At 40.6% G+C, this 17,253-nt stretch overlaps 1 protein-coding gene across 1 annotated transcript; it reads right to left on the bottom strand.

The window, feature by feature from the left end:
• On the bottom strand, nt 1–17,223 carry ssrp1b (structure specific recognition protein 1b). The gene is made up of 18 exons (XM_073842885.1): nt 17,159–17,223; nt 16,650–16,749; nt 16,391–16,576; nt 16,194–16,299; nt 15,043–15,236; nt 14,467–14,567; nt 14,245–14,374; nt 8,221–8,324; nt 7,815–7,943; nt 6,110–6,331; nt 5,567–5,639; nt 4,759–4,891; nt 3,478–3,523; nt 3,030–3,153; nt 2,742–2,909; nt 2,522–2,619; nt 2,250–2,421; nt 1–914 (listed from the first exon to the last, which is right to left on the bottom strand). The coding sequence occupies exons 2-18, from the start codon at nt 16,701–16,703 to the stop codon at nt 849–851; spliced, it is 2,106 nt and encodes a 701-aa protein (XP_073698986.1). The 5' UTR covers nt 16,704–16,749; nt 17,159–17,223; the 3' UTR covers nt 1–848.
• Nucleotides 17,224–17,253: the final 30 nt, after the last annotated feature.

The raw sequence follows: 17,253 nt of genomic DNA, 5'->3' as shown, positions 1-17,253 counted from the left end.
GCACATTTTAAAATGTATATTTTTTAATGACAACAAACGTGTACAATTAGTAATGTGCGAGCAAAATACTGTATAATATAAATGTTGAGTTTATGTCAAAATCAGATATTCTGAATACAAGATGGATACAAATGTAAAAAAAGTTTTTTTTCTTGTCTTTCAAATGCAAATACATATAGAGCAAGCTCAATAGATGTGTCAGATACAGTTTCTGTTGCGTTTGGAAAGCAGCACTGTAAAATATCTCTGTACAAACAGGTTAGCATAGTGTTACGAACAAGGACAGGATAACATAAAATGCACACTATTTTAAAAGAATAGATCACCAAAACTCTTTCCACAGAATTACAATAAATACGGAATGAAGCATAAATCCTTCAAAAAGAATGAAAAAGCAACCAGCAGTACTGAAAAGATTTGGCTCAAAAGAACGATTCACTGATGATACAAACATTGCTACTTTTTTCGTGAATGAGCCAAGGAAAGCTAAGGTGCGGAATACTGTGTACCTTTATGGTGCTTTTGCATCTTAAAAAGCTCTAGTCCTCATTCATTGTAATTGCATGGAAATTGCCAGTTGTTTGTCAAAATCTGTTCTAATCCACAGAAGAAAAAGTCCTATGGTTTTGAAACAACATGATTTCATCTTTGGGTGAATTACTCCCTTAAGGTCAGCACTACCGAAGATATATACACAAGTGTTTATGAACATCTTGACGAACTAAAACAATACTTGAAAATGTAATAAGTACTATCAGGATTCCATCAGGTCATGTACACTATAATGGATGAGAATGAAATAGTGTTTTCTTCCACTCCCCTTTTAATGTGTCTGTCATTAGTGTCTTTTAGTCTGAGCCAGACTCTTCAGAGCTGGGTGGTGTGCTGACTGCTTCCTCTTCATCATCAGAGCCCTGCGAACAGAGAATGATTGGAAGACAATGAATACAATGAATACATTTTTTCCTTAAACATGTTGGTATAAGATCAAAACTAAACAAGGAAAAACAAATGATCATATTTAAAATTGAAAAGTGACAAGGATTCTTGATGCACCAGGCACTGAATCCTGTGAATTAGGGTCAGGCCGATAAACAATGCCATTGAGGCTCTGTAGAACGCATTTGTTTTTCATGCCTTTCCAAATACGGATTCATGCTTCTGGCACATACACCTTGCAGAATCTGCAAAATCTTAATTATTTTTACCAAAATAAGAGTTATCATAAAAAATGTATGTTCTTTTTTATTTAGTACTGACCTAAGATATTTTACATAAAATTTGTTTACATATAGTCCACAAGAGAAAATAATAGTTGAATTTATAAAAATGACCCCGTTCAAAACATTATTTTTAATACTGTTACCTGAATGATCAACAGCTGTTTTTTTTTTGTTTAGTGATAGTAGTTCATGGGTCCCTTGCTTGTCCTGAACCCTTTTCAACTATGACTGAATGATTTTAAGATCCATCTTCTCACACTGAGGACAACTCATATGCAACCATTACAGATGGTTCAAAAGCTAACTGATGCTTGAGAAGGAAATATGATGGATTAAGAGCTGAGGGGGTGAAAACTTTTTGAATTTGAAGCTCAGGGTAAATTTAACTTACTTTGTCTTCTGGGATGAACCTTTTGTAATAGTTGCATATGAGTCTCTCAGTTGTCCTCAGTGTGAAAAGATGGATCTCAAAATCATACAGTCATTGTTGGAAAGGGTTCATACACAGAAATGCTGAAAAACCAAAGAATTTGTGGGACCTGAAGGATTTTCAGTGGGCAGTTTAACTGTTCAAGACAACAAGGGACTCATGAACAACTATCACTCAACAACAACAAAAAAAAAACAGCTGTAGATCATTTATGTAACAACACAGTATTAAGAATCAAGTGTATGTAAACTTTTGAACAGGGTCATTTTTATAAATTCAGCTATTATTTTCTCTTGTGGATTATATGTAAACGTCTTTCATTTAGTCTGATCACTCTTATTTTGATAAAATAATAAACATTTTGCAGATTCTGCAGACCTTTAACTCAAATTCTAACCTGACACCCAATGTCATGGTCTACCTGTCGTTTGGGCAATACGTCAATTTTGTCATCGTAACTTTGTAGGATGCAATGGATGCAATGCTGTAGTCTTTCTGAGCAGCCACCTATAAATTTACCTGCCTGTGAAGATACTATGGATAGCTATGTTGATGAATGAGTTTCCATTGCATAAACAATTTTAAGAGTGTGTTACCTTGCGCTTCCGTCCCTTGCCTTTGTCTGACTCTGATGAGCTCTCCTCACTGGATATGAACTCTCGACTCTTAAAGCTGTCGTTGCCCGTTGGTCGCTCCTTCTCTTTTTCTCTACCACCTGACTTTCTTTTCTTCTTTTCTTCATTCTTCCCTCCTTTCTTCTTCTTCTCCCTTTAGGAATGAAATGAGGGAGAAATAGTGAATATTTATTTTTGGCTAAACTGTCCATTCAAAGTCAGGAGCAAGACAAAGTTGTGAAAATTTTAAGTACTTTTTCGAGCTGCCTGAGGAGCCTCCTCCACTCTCCTTGTACTCTCTCATCGCTCGATCATAATCTTTCTTGGCTTCCTCTGCTTTTCCTTCCCACTCCTGGTGGAAAAATGAGACATCAGTTCAAGCTCGATATGTACCAAGATTAAGGAGAAACAATCTGAAGCAGTAACATTGTGGAAAGACCAGTGAATGTGCCAATTGTAGAGAGCGTATGTCACCTCTTTCTTGTCTTTGCCAAGTTGTTTCCACATTTCTCCAGCCTTTTTGGAAATTTCTGTGATAGAGATGCCAGGGTTCTCTGATTTAATGCGGTCTCTACTAGCATTCAGCCAAAGCATGTAGGCACTCATTGGCCTCTTAGGGGCACTGCTGTCCTTTACCTTTTTCTACAAACAAGAACACACACAGAGTAAAAGATGCTACAGCAAGTACCTAAAATAAGTCTAAATAACCAGTGTACAACTGTCACACACATGTTTTATCCTTCCCTCTTCTCTCTTTCTCACCTCTTTCTTTCGTGGTTTTCTTTCTTTTACAAATTTAGCTTTCTTGGCTGGTTTCTTCTTCCGATCGGCATCACTGTCTCCATCTTCAGCGCTGCTTTCACTGGCAGAGGCTTTACTGTCATACCTGATACACAAATATAACATGATGATTTACCATTAAATAAGAGTTTGAACTAGATTTTGTTCATTTTCTTAAGAAAGTGTAAGTGTGCCTACTCCCTCAACACTAGAGTGTTCAAAGTAGTTTTTAGTATCAGATGTCGTTGACAGGGTATTCTGAGTTGTTTAATAGATTTTTTATAGCGTTTATATAAGGTAAATTATGTCTCTTTGTGAAATATGTAGCAGAAAACCCTTGAAAGATTTAAATAATTTTAAAAAAGTAATAATTTTGGACTTTGCTAGCACCACTTATTAAAACTGTGGGATATCAACACAAGCCTCTTACTCCTCTGCAATGTCATCATCTTCTTCTCCAGGATTAAAAGACTCATCTAAAAACAAAAGCAAAAAAAAAAATGTTAATTTCTCACACAAAACATATTCCTATCAGTTATCATTTAAGACATCTAAACACCTGCACCTAGGGGTAGGGGATGTGGCCCAAATTTTGTGTGACAATATGAGTAATTTTATTTCACAATAACAATACATATAATCAAAATATAGTTCTTTTTGCTGTAACATTTTAGATATCACTGACATTGTGCAATTCTTGACACCAATTTTGATGTCAAAGCTTATAGAATAGTAAATAGTTATCCGTAAAATAAATACAAAAGAAATTACAAGCAATAGAATAATCTAATGCAACAGTACAAAAACACAATTGATATAAAGTGCTTTAAGTTTTTCATATAGGTCTATCAGGATAAATACTACAGAAAATGACATACCTATTTGAGTATCTTTTGCATATTATTGCACAATTTTTCTACTCTTATCACATTTAAAATGGCAAGGCTTAAAAACGCAAAACCTTCGAAATCTGCATCACTACAAAATAACATATGCAACTTAAACTACCAGTAAGTTTTTTTTATCTTTTCTGCTTACCAAGCATGCATTTATTTGATCCAAAGTACAACAAAAACTGTAAAATTCTAAAATATTTTTAGTATTTAAAATTTTCTATTTGAATAGATTTTAAAATGTAATTTATTGCTGTGATTTCAAAGCTAAATTTTAAGCATCATTACTCCAGTCACATGGTCCTTCAGAAATCATTCTAATATTCTGATTTGCTGCTCAAAAAACATTTATTATTATTATTATGTCGAAAACCGAAAAAGTAGTTTTTTCAGGGTTTTTTTGATGAATAGAAAGTTCAGAAGAACAGCATTTATCTGAAACAGAAATGTTTCAAATCACTTTTAATCAACTTAAAGCATCCTTGGTAAATAAAAGTATTAATTTCTATCATTTTAATCAATTGCATTTTAAAATATATTCAAATAGAAAGCGTTATTTTAAGTAGTAAAAATATTTCAAAATATTACTGTTTTTGCTGTACTTTGGATCAAATCAATTCAGGCTTCAAATCAGAGACTTCTTTAAAAAAACATTAAAAATCTTTCTGTTCAAAAACTTTTGACTGGTAGTTTATATAGAGAAAATCTGTAAAATCTCTACAGGTTTACAAATTTCTCTCCCCACAGTTGCACCTGTCATCTAAACACAAAATCGTTTTTAGCTTGCCCACTGATTGGCTCAGAGAGCTGCCACTCACCACTCTCGCCCTCTGAGTCGTCACTGTCATTGGCCTCCTCGCGGATCTTGCCCTCTTCTTTCATGCGCTCAAGGTATGCATCATGCTGGTCGTCATCTGAGTCACTGTACATGTTATCATTACCTTTCATGCCCTGATGAGTACAAATTAAAATGATATCAAATGCAATATCAAAATGTCATTGCAAAGTTAGTATCTGTAACAAAAGCAGACAGAGGAAAGCCCCCTCCAAGCAAAAGATTTCAAACCCACTCATGTTGTCATACTCACCAGCCTTTCTCTCTCACACACAGACATTCATATAAGCAATCAGTGTTAACTCATTCAATAGCACTCCCTTGAGCATTGCTGTCTTCACAGCACACAGAATTATCCAGCATACAAAAGGCTTTCTCATAAAGTGACCACAAGATTTCATTTAAAATACTATTGTGGTTTAAATTAACATTTGTGTGATCTGAAGACAGCATTAAGCTGGTCAAATCATAACCAGCAGTGAGACTTTCTCCCTTTTGGTGAATGAGAAATCTGCTTTAAGCCATTAAAGATAAGAAAGAACGTATTTGACATTTGGTTGTGATTGAAACACACAAACAAACACCATGCAAGCAAGTTATAGGAGCACCGACACCAGACCAAAGTGCGGGGCAATACCGACCTTTTTCTACATGAACACAATACAGACATACACCACAAACACAAAGAGTAGAATAAGTGTCCGTCCACTGTGTGAGGGGTCTATGGACATGTCTAAGTGGATGAATATGAAGTACTGCTTGACAGGAAGCAAGAAGGGCTGTAGACATACCTCTTTGAAGCCTCTGTTCTTGATGCTTAACTTCTTAGCATTGACAAAGTCAAAAAGCTTTCCATATTCCTCTCTGAAAAAAGGTAGAGGTTAAACATTCTCAAGTGTTTTTTGGCTACACAGTGGTCGTGTTCAATTTTCTTTGGACAGGCACTGAAAGTCATGAGAACGAGTAAATAATCAAGATTTTGTGGAAAACTATCCCTTTAAGTGTTGTTTTACACACATTAGCGTGATGTGATTAACTGATGCCTTGGTACTTTAATGTGCAGAAAGAAGCTTTGCTTTTTTCCCCCTCAACATCTAATGTATAAGAGGTCAGGTCACTAAAAGAGAGAGGTTCTTTTATTCCAGTATAAGACAAAACAAATAAAATCACCATACTTTCTATGGCAGATGGGGTTAAGTGCTGAAGGACATAATGGCAGGAAGTGGCTCAAAGAGGATATGGACACTGTGGGCTTTTCATTACTGGTGTGGTCTGGTTCCCACAAAGCTATGCTCTCGACAACTGGACAAGACTAACATTAGGCTTATGGGTACCTCTCGATGCTGCTGAAGGTGTATTGATTTCCCTGCTTGGTCTCGATCTCGAAATCAAAGGAGCGGGTGGTGGTGGTTCCACGAGCAAAGTTCACACAGGCGATTTCCTCAAAGCGCAGGTGCACTGGGGGCTTGTGTACGTAGATGAAACCTCTTTCCAGGGGATACAACAGCCCTGAACTGGCCTTATATGAACATGTTATACACTGCGCACCTGAGTGACTAGAGAAAAGACGGTGTTTTCATAAACATACCGAATTCATTGGATTTGTATAGATATTATTGTTTGTTGTACTATATAATTCCAGAATATACACTAATAACTGAACATTGTTTTAAAAAATTGTGTTTTAAATAAATGATGCCTAAAAAATTGTATCATGATTTTAACAAACATAAAAAAGCACAACTGTTTTCAACATTGATAATAATAAGAAATATTTCTTGAGCACTAATTCAGCATATTATAATGATTTCTGAAGGATCATGTGACAGAAGTAATGCTGCTGAAAATTCAGCTTCACCATCACAGAAATGAATTACGTTTAAAACAATATTCAAATAGAAATCTTTGAGACTTTAAGCATAAGAAACTTAAAAAAATGAAATATTAAATATAACTGACCCCAAACTTTTGATCGGAAGTGCATCTGAATCTTTTGTTCATAAAACATTTAAAATAAATCAGGAAGTTCTGCTGCAATGACATTTTATCAGACATTAAGGAAGAGCATTTTGGTGTATATTATATTTTATAAAATTTATATATTTTTGAAAACAATTTTGAAAATATGTACACTACCAGTCAAAAGATTTTTAATGTTTTTTAAACAAGTCTCTTCAGCTTATTTAACTTCAGGATTTATTTGATTTTTTTAAAGTAGTTTTGCTATTTAAAATAACTGCTTTCTATTTGAATATATTTTAAAATGTAGTTTATTCTTGTAATTTCAAAGCTGAATTTTAGGCATCATTACTCCAGTCACATGATCCAACTACTGGGTAGATTTTTTTCAGGTTTCTTTGATGAATAGAAAGTTCAGAAGAACAGCATTTGTCTAAAAATTAAAATCTTTTGTAAAATTACAAATGTATTTAAAGTGTCCTTGGTAAATAAAAGTATTAATTAATTATTAATTAAATTGATTTACCTTCCAAAAAAAAAACATTTATACCGACTCCAAGCTTTTGAATGGTATAGTGTATAATGTTACAAAAGCTTTTTATTTCTTTTTATTACATCAAAGTATTCTGAAAAAAAAAATTACTCAACTGTTTTAAATATTGATAATAATAATAATAATAATAAATGTTTTTTGAACAGCAAATCTGCATATTAGAATGATTTCTGAAGGATCGTGTGACACTGAAGACTGGAGTAATGTTGCTGAAAATTTAGCTTTGATCACAGGAATAAATTTAATTTGAAAATATATTCAAATAGGAAGCAGTTATTTTAAATAGTAAAAATATTTCACAATATTACTGCTTTTGCTGTGTTTTGAATCAAATAAATGTAGGCTTGGTAGGCAGAAGATACTTTTTGAAAAACATTAAATATCTTGCTGTTCAAAAACTTTTGACTGGTAGTGTAAATGTAGATATATTTTGTTTAAAATAAAGAAAATTCATACTTCTTACTTATGATTTTTTTTTCTGTAAATATAATTTCCCCCCAGTCTTGCACAGTGTGTACATGTTTTACCCTTGGAAATTTCCAGGCACTGTGATCTTCCTGTTGACGAGGGCCTTCATGACTCTGCTGACCATCTCATAGAGAGAGCCAGACATGTTTTTGTGAAGTTTCCCCTCAAAACGTCTCTCCACCTCATCCCTACAGAACATAAGAAAGAAAAAGGTAAATGCTACAGTAAATTATTTCTTGCTCTAAATTTCATCAACCTGGCTGAAGTGAAGGGAAAAGCTTCAGGGAGAGTCTTTTTTTGGGTAACACTTCACAGAATATAGCTTAACATAGCTGCACCCACAAAATGAATTTCCTTTTGGTATATGCTTTTAGTAATGGCAGCAAATGCAAAATGCAGTTTATTACTGACATCCATCACATTCTTCAGTGTCCCTCATTCTCTGTCTCTCTCGCTCTCACTCACTCGTTCATGTTGAGAGTGAGGTTGATATCCTCTTCCTTGGAAAACAGAAGAATGAGAAAATGATAGCGGGTTTGACCTTGTTTAATGGGCGGGTCCAGACTGATCTGAAACATACAGGAGGTCACAGATATTAACATTAACACAGAGGTCTTATATCAGAACATCTCGCAAATTTAGTTCAAGCCTTTAAAGGGATAGTTTACCCAAAAATTACATTTCTGTTCTTAATTACTCACCTTCATGTCATTCCAAACCCATTCATCTTCATAACACAAATTAAGATATTTTTTGATGAAATCCAAAAGATTTCTGACCCTCCATAGACATTAACGTTCCTACCACATTCAAGGTCCAGAAAGGTACCAAGAATATTGACAAAATAGTCCATGTGGCATAAGTGGTTTGACACAGTGTTGTTTTTGACAACCATCTTAGATTTAGTCTTAGTCTTAGTCTTTTGGACTAAAATGCTTCTTAGTTTTAGTCAAATTTTAGTCACTTCTATATGTGATAGTTTTAGTCCAATTTTAGTCGACGAAAAGTCAAAAAGGTTTTAGTCTAGTTTTAGTCGACGAAAAGTCAAAAAGGTTTTAGTCTAGTTTTAGTCAAAAAAAGGGAAAAAAGTAGTCTTTTAACAAATTAATGTAGGTCAGTAAATATTTTGCTGTTGGGTAGTGTCACTTATAAGTTCTGAAAATAGCAGATCTATAGTTCAACACAATGTGAGCTTCCGGATCGACTATTTTCACCAATAATTACAATAATGAAGGAATGGTTTTAGAACATAAAAGACAAACAAGGATGGAATGCTAAAACGGCTTGCCATACTAGTATAGCAAAGAGTATTTAATGCTAAAACGGCTTGCCATAGCGTCAGATACTTTTTAAGTTTTAATTGGCATGCACAATAAGCGGAAATGTCATGCATTTTAAACGTCTGACGGACCACCCACTAACATTTTCGTCTATTCTCGTCTCGTCAACGAAAACTGACACACGTCTCGTCATGTTTTAGTCATCAACGAGCCATTTTTATCTCGTCATCGTCTCGTTATCGTCATGAAAAAAAGTGGCGTCAACGAAATGATTTCGTCATCGTCATCGTTGACGAACCATAATTTTATAAAGCTACAAGAACACTTTTTGTTAAGAAAAAAATGTGGTAGGACCCTTGCTGTCTATTGAGGGTCAGAAAGCTCTTGGACTTTATCAAAAATATCTTAATTTGTGTTTCGAAGACGAACAAAGGTCTTAGGGTTTTGGAACGACATGAGGGAGTAATTAATATGTAATTAAGGATAGAATTTTATTTTTTGTGTGAACTATGCCTTTAATACTAGTGTTACAGAGGAGTCGGTGAGAGGTGGATCCAAATGCAAGGCTTTATTTAAACAGATCGTGGTCGAACAGTCAGGGTCGAAAACACCAGCAAACAGCATCAACAAAGATAATCCAAGAGCGTAATCCAGTAAACAGGCGTGGGGTCAAAATCCAGGAGGGCAGTCCAAAGTAAACAAATGAAATGAAAACAAGAAACTAGAAAACTATAGCTAAGACTGAGAAAACAAAAACAGAACTATGGCTAGGGAACAACAAGGAGACTAGGAAACCTGAGAGCAATGGAAAACGCTTGGTAGAGTCCGCTGGAGCAAAACAATACTTCGCGATGTGTGTGTGTGATGAGCTGGCTTTTATGTCTGATAAACAGGAAGTAACCATAGAGGCAGCAGAGGGAGCAGCAACAGTCAGTGGGGGTAAGGGCTCCCTCTGCTGGCCTGGCGTGACATAGCCCCCCCCCAAGGAGCGGCTTCCAGACGCTCCAAAAAACAACAGGAGGAAACAGTCCAGGGGAGCGGTGGGGGGGCCAGGAGACTGAGGCAGAACAGGTTGGGCAAAGGCCCTCCAGAGCAGGGCAGGAGATTCAGGAGCCCTCCAGGGCAGGGCTGGAGGCAGAGCAGTCCTTTGAGGTGGAGCAAGAGTCTTAGGAGCCCTCCAGGGCGGAGCAGGAGGCTTAGCGACCCTCCGGGGCAGAGCAGGAAGCGTAGAAGCCCTCCAGGGCGGAGCCGAAGGCGGAGCAAGGGGTTTAGGAACCCTCCAGGGCGGAGCAGGAGGCGGAGCGGCCCTCCAGGGCAGAGCAGGAGGCGCAGGAGCCCTCCAGGGCAGAGCAGGAGGCGCAGGAACCCTCCAGGGCGGAGCAGAAGGCGCAGGAGCCCTCCAGGGCGGAGCAGGAGGCGCAGGAGCCCTCCAGGGCGAATCAGGAGGCGCAGGAGCCCTCCAGGGCGGAACAGGAGGCGCAGGAGCCCTCCAGGGCAGAACAGGAGGCGCAGGAGCCCTCCAGGGCGGAGCAGGAGGCGCAGGAGCCCTCCAGGGCGAATCAGGAGGCGCAGGAGCCCTCCAGGGCGGAACAGGAGGCGCAGGAGCCCTCCAGGGCAGAACAGGAGGCGCAGGGGCCCTCCAGGGCGGAACAGGAGGCGTAGAAGCCCTCCAGGGCGGAACAGGAGGCCGCATTATGGACTGGGACCTGGGGAGAACAGAGATAGAGGAGGCAGACAGAGCAAGGAGAGAAGTAGAGAGTTCATGGGAGAACGTGGCCTCCATAGCCGTGACCAGGCAGACGAGAACTTCAGGAACGACTTTCGTGGCAGTTCCTGGGCAGACAGAGACTTCTGGAACGGCCCCAGACGCCAAGACAGAGATGACAGGGAACCTAGGCGGTGCAGGCAGAGCAGGGAGTCTTGGCGGGGCAGACAGAGCAAGGGACCTTGGCGGAGCAGACAGAGCAAGGAACTTTGGCGGAGCAGGCAGGGCAGGGAATTTTGGCGGAGCAGACAGAGCAAGGGACCTTGGCGGAGCAGACAGAGCAAGGAGTCTTGGCGGAACAGGCAGAGCAAGGAACCTTGGCGGAGCAGGTAGAGCAAGGAGTCCTGGCGGAGCAGATATAGCAGGGAACCCTGGCGGTGCTGGCAGAGCAGGGAGCACTGGCGGTGCTGGCAGAGCAGGGAGCACAGGCGATGCGGGCAGAGCGTGAAGCCTTGGCTGAGCGGGCAGAGCGTGAAGCCTTGGCGGAGCGGGCAGAGCGTGAAGCCTTGGCGGAGCGGGCAGAGCGTGAAGCCTTGGCGGAGCGGGCAGAGCGTGAAGCCTTGGCGGAGCGGGCAGAGCGTGAAGCCTTGGCGGAGCGGGCAGAGCGTGAAGCCTTGGCGGAGCGGGCAGAGCGTGAAGCCTTGGCGGAGCGGGCAGAGCGTGAAGCCTTGGCGGAGCGGGCAGGGCGTGAAGCCTTGGCGGAGCGGGCAGAGCGTGAAGTTCCGCTATGTACGCCACCTCCGAAAGAGGTATAGGCGCAGCGGACATGCCTGTAGATGAGGTCTCCAGAACAAACTTGTGGGCAGACTCATGGGCCGAAGAGGCAACTGGGGCGCAGTGTGCAGCCCACACACTCAAAATGGCGATAGCCATAACAGGTAACACAGTTGGCAGAGGAATGCCCTCCGGGTCATTGGGCGTGGGGCTTGGGAGCGTTGGCTCTGTGTGACTTGGGAGCGTTGGTTCTGCATGGCTTGGCAGCGTTGGCTCTGCATGGCTTGGGAGCGTTGGCTCTGCATGGCTTGGGAGCGTTGGCTCTGCATGGCTTGGGAGCGTTGGCTCTGCATGGCTTGGGAGCGTTGGCTCTGCATGGCTTGGGAGCGTTGGCTCTGCATGGCTTGGGAGTGAAGGCTCTGGATGCTCAGGGGAGATGTGACTTGGCAGTGAAGAAGTAGCTATGACCTGACTCGTCATGACAAGAGCAGCAGTGACTTGATTTGGCGTGAGAGGGACAGCTGTGGCTTGGCTTGGCTCGGAGGGAACAGCTGCTTGACTTGGCCTGACAGGAACAGCAGCTGTATCTTGACTTGTCCTGGCAGGGACAGTGACTGTGACGTGACTTGACTCGGCAGGGACAGCAGCTGTAACTTGACTTGACTTGGTAGGAACGGCAGCTGGTGCAGGTTCGAGAGAAGCAGATATGACGTTCACAGGCGATGGCTTGGTTGACGTGGCGTGAGCAGACGCTGGCTTGGTTGACGTGGCGCTAGCAGACGCTGGCTTGGCTGATGTGGCGCTAGCAGACGCTGGCTTGGCTGATGTGGGGTGAGCAGACGTTGGCTCGGCTGACAGTAAGGGACCAGCCGAACGAGCTGACAGCAGTGGTGGGTCCTCCAAGCTAGACATTAGTCTCTGATACGTCCTGGAAGGGTGAGAGTCTGACGCTGTAGCCACTCTGTTAATAACAGCCTCAGGTATGGCGGCCATTTTGTGTGCCAGCACGGGCGTGGCGGTCATCTTGGGTGCAGGCTCTGGCGTGGCGGCCCTCTTTGCAGCAGGCTCTGGCGTGGCGGCCATCTTTGCAGCAGGCTCTGGCGTGGCGGCCATCTTTGCAGCAGGCTCAGGCGTGGCGGCCATCTTAGCAGCAGGCTCTGGCGTGGCGACCATCTTAGCAGCAGGCTCTGGCGTGGCGGCCATCTTTGCAGCAGGCTCTGGCGTGGTGGCCATTCTGACCGGGAACTCAGGAACGGAAGCCATCTTATGAACGTGCTTTGGAACGGCGGCCATCTTGTGAGCAGGGTCTGGAAGAGCGGCCATTTTGCGAACAGGATCAGGAAGGGCGGCCATCTTGGGTGCAGTCTCAGGAAAGGCGGCCATCTTATGAGCTGACTCGGGAAGGACAGCCATCTTGGAAGCAGGCTTTGGGACGGCGGCCATCTTGTGAACTGGCTTGGGGGTGGCAGCCATCTTGTGAACAGGCTTGGGGATGGCGGCCATCTTGTGATCGGGCCTTGGGGTGGCAGCCATCTTGTGAGAGAAGTCAGACGTGGTAGATTTCTTGTGAGCTGGGTCCAATCGGGTGACCATCTTGAATGCGGACTCAGGAAGGATGGTCATTCCGAAAGCTGATTCGGGAAAGGCGGCCATTTTGTGAACAGGTTTAGGGAAGGTAGCCATCTTGTGAAGGGGCTCCTGAAAGGCAGACATCTTATGAACAGGCTTTGAACTAGCAGACATCTTGTGCTTTGGCTCTGGGCTAGTAGACATCTTGTGCTGTGGCTCGAAGCTAGCAGACGTCCTGTGCTGTGGCTCGAAGCTAGCAGACATCTTGTGCTGTGGCTCGAAGCTAGCAGACATCTTGTGCTGTGGCTTGAAGCTAGCAGACATCTTGTGCTGGGGCTCAACTAGAATACCCACAGTACATGGAGAGCCGCATAACGACAGTGCATAGTTCATATAATCCTTCAGTGAGCATAAGGATTTCCCCCCAGGCAACATTGATCTTGTTGGTTCATTCAGCCCCATACGGAATAAGTCCTTAAAGTATACCTCATCAAAAAATGATACTTTATGCAACAACTCACTGAAACGTTGAACATATTCCTTGATGGGGAGATCTCCTTGTCTGAGGAGCAGAAGTTGGTCGACTGGGTCCATGTTGTGATGCTGGTGGTGAGTAAAGCCGCTGGATCCGGGTGTGGCGAAGTATTCTGTTACAGAGGAGTCGGTGAGAGGTGGATCCAAATGCAAGGCTTTATTTAAACAGATCGTGGTCGAACAGTCAGGGTCGAAAACACCAGCAAACAGCATCAACAAAGATAATCCAAGAGCGTAATCCAGTAAACAGGCGTGGGGTCAAAATCCAGGAGGGCAGTCCAAAGTAAACAAATGAAATGAAAACAAGAAACTAGAAAACTATAGCTAAGACTGAGAAAACAAAAACAGAACTATGGCTAGGGAACAACAAGGAGACTAGGAAACCTGAGAGCAATGGAAAACGCTTGGTAGAGTCCGCTGGAGCAAAACAATACTTCGCGATGTGTGTGTGTGATGAGCTGGCTTTTATGTCTGATAAACAGGAAGTAACCATAGAGGCAGCAGAGGGAGCAGCAACAGTCAGTGGGGGTAAGGGCTCCCTCTGCTGGCCTGGCGTGACAACTAGCCCTAAAGATGGATCCAGATAGAAAGCACAGATTGCTTTACAGACTATGATGCTGCACTCACCACAAAGAACATCTGCCGCTGGTCCTTATGAGGCAACAGGAAAAGGCGGAGCACTGTGGTGTATGGAATCTTGTAGTCAAACGTCTTACCATGCAGATGGAGGAATGTCGGATAAATACGGATATCGTACCTACAGAGAGCAAAAACCATTCAACTTTGCTAGTTCACATATTATTTTTAATAAGAAAACAAAAAGGTGAGATAATGTGTATGTATATGTACCTGCCCCTAGGTGTGAGGCACTGCAACTCTCTGAAGATACACACAGCATCTCCTGTAGCCTGGATGACATCTGCCTTTGACAGAATGTTCTGAGCAAATGCCTGAAACAGCCGAGAAGAGTATTGTGACCCCATTATTTTTCATTTTAAGTGGCCTTATGAATGCAAAGATTTTACTTTGGGGCCATAATGAGGGTCCGCGGAAAACTTTATAGAGAAGAATATGTAAAAAAAAAAAAAAAAAAAAAAAAAAATTCAACTGAACATGCAACCAAAAAATAAATAAATTAATTAAAATAATTAAAATAATAATATATATATTTTTTTAAATACAGTACTATAAAAAGCAAGATAACAAAAGAAATTAATATTTTCAAATTATATTTTACACATTTATAATATGTTTTTATAAATTAAATGAAATTGGGTCTTTTTTACAATAACATATGTAGCTTTATTATAGGATTTATCACAGGAGGATGATCTGCTTTATAGACATGTTATGATTATTTCTTTGTAAACTATGCCATCTGTTGGTCACTGTTAGGTAGTGGCGCACACACAAGCACGCACTTACCTCCACAGGGTCTGAACCCTCATCTCCTGTGGCGGGTGGGACGTAGAAGCGCACCTCCATGAGGGAAACTTCTGTGTCATCATTCTGATGAAACTCCACAGTGACCTCATTCTTTCCTGTTGCACACTGGGATACACTGGCGAGTGGAACTTCAAATGCAGGACTGTCATTCACCTCAAATGAAAGCAATGGCCCTGAAAAGTCACAGAAGGGCAAATACTTGAATATGAGAGTAAAAAGTTTTTTATTTTAAGTTTATTAAAATGCAAATTGACCAGTGTAATCTTTTGATCACTGATGGTGATATACACTACCAGTCAAAAGTTTTTGATTTTAATGTTTTTAAAGAAGTCTCTTCTGCTCACCAAGCCTGCATTTATTTGATCCAAAGTACAGCAAAAACAGTACAAATTTGAAATATTTTTACTATCTAAAATAACTGTTATCTATGTTAAATAACTAAACATATTTGTACAAATTGTACTGTTTTCTCTGTACTTTGATTAAATAAATGCAGGCTTGGTGAGCAGAAGAGACTTCTTTGAAAAACATCTAAACTTTTACTGTTCAAAAACTTTTTGACTCGCTGTGTACAGTATAGCTAATAAATGATATCACAGTATTTTGTTTAAAGATTCTAAAAAAGAATGCATGTATAACAATTGCTGTAATTAAATTTTTATTTTTTCTTGACGTAATATTTACTAAATTAGAAATAAATCATTTGGAAATTAATCAGTATGAAAAAAAATAAAGATTTATATTTAGCTATGCTTAATTCTGTAATTTTATTACAGTATCTTTCACAAATAAAGAAATCATTAAGTCTGTGGGAACTGGGAATAATTTTTTTTCCACTGTAAATATCACTTAGCACAGAAATCAAGGATTTAAAGTTGGTATATGAAGGAAGTATTACTGTGTTTGCCCTTCTATTATTTCTTAAGTAATAATAGTAATATAATCTATTAGTAATCTAGTAATCTACATAATAGTAATCGATTATTACTAATAATTTAGTTCACTTAAGAACTATTAAACAAAGTAAATTGGTGAGTGTCTACGGACCATAGAAACTTGAATAAAGGCAACTATCAAATTGTTATACTGTACATATCTCAGAAATGGTGTTGCATTAGGAATGCACTGACCATTAAATTTAGCAGTGCCCCAATTCCAGCCCTTCACACACATATCTTTCTCAATCAGCTCCACTTTGTAATTCACTTTGAAGTACTCTGAGATCTTCTCAAGGTCCTGTCCATAAAGAGACAGAGAAAATTGAATGAAAAGGTGGAGCAAATTGATTTTGCTTTTTTATTCATTGTAAGTTGTATCTCAAACTCACAGTGTCTTTGAAGCCATCATATTTGTAGATGTTTCCAGTGCTGGTCCACAATTTGATGCCGTGACCCAGACAGACTCTCCTCCACTGTGCTTGAGTAAGTTCGGGCACAGGGATGCTGTCCACCTTCCCAGTCTTACTGTTTTTATACACCACTGTCTGCTTACTGAAGCGAAGGCGCCCATCATTCTACAGAGAGAGATCAGTCAGACATTTTATAACATCTCAGATTAGACACCAGACTGTTGCAGCACCTACTCACCCAGGAGCCCTTGACCTCCTGATAAATTTCATTGAATTCCAGAGTGTCATTCATGTCAGCCACTCCAGCTCAGACAGAGTGGACCTGTGACGTTCAAAAACTGCGACAGCAGAGGTAAAATCAGAAATATACATCATACAGTATTCATATAGACTTTTTAGTATTCATCGGTGACATTTCAAGAGTTTTGTCAATGATAGAAATATACTGATTGACATTGTAGCGGCACATTTTGATTTGGATGTCATTTAGCTTTGCGCTATAAAATTAGTCTTTTTGCGAATCTGAATATTTTGCAGAGGCACTGCAAATGTTTTTCAAAATCTAAACAAATAAATGGAGCTAGCAAAGCTACCATTTTCGGTCATCCAATAGCGGCTAGTGTTTTTCTGTTTTTGTGACGAACGACACATTTTAAATTGACAGTCAATTTCTAACAGGACTAGTTTATTTCCAACACTTTTATTGCATATAAAACAAAATATGCGAGATATTTGAATCAGTATTACTGTTATTCGGCGAGAGGATCAAGGCCGAGTCCCGTGTGCGTAGATTTGCGGAGCGCAGCGCTTATTGTAACGCGTTCGTCATGACGCCATCACGC

This window comes from Garra rufa, chromosome 6 (assembly GCF_049309525.1).
Source record: "Garra rufa chromosome 6, GarRuf1.0, whole genome shotgun sequence".
In the NCBI taxonomy this organism is placed as follows: Eukaryota; Metazoa; Chordata; class Actinopteri; order Cypriniformes; family Cyprinidae; genus Garra; species Garra rufa.
This window is presented reverse-complemented; position numbering and strand designations above follow the sequence as displayed.

Coding starts and splice junctions, on each gene's coding strand:
- ssrp1b (XM_073842885.1), bottom strand. CDS start 16,703: ATGAATGACACTCTGGAATTCAATGAAATTTATCAGGAGGTCAAGGGC. Junction 16,577..16,649: donor AGGAGGTCAAGGGCTCCTGG/GTGAGTAGGTGC, acceptor CTCTCTCTGTAG/AATGATGGGCGCCTTCGCTT. Junction 6,332..7,814: donor GTGCCTGGAAATTTCCAAGG/GTAAAACATGTA, acceptor TCTTTTCTCTAG/TCACTCAGGTGCGCAGTGTA.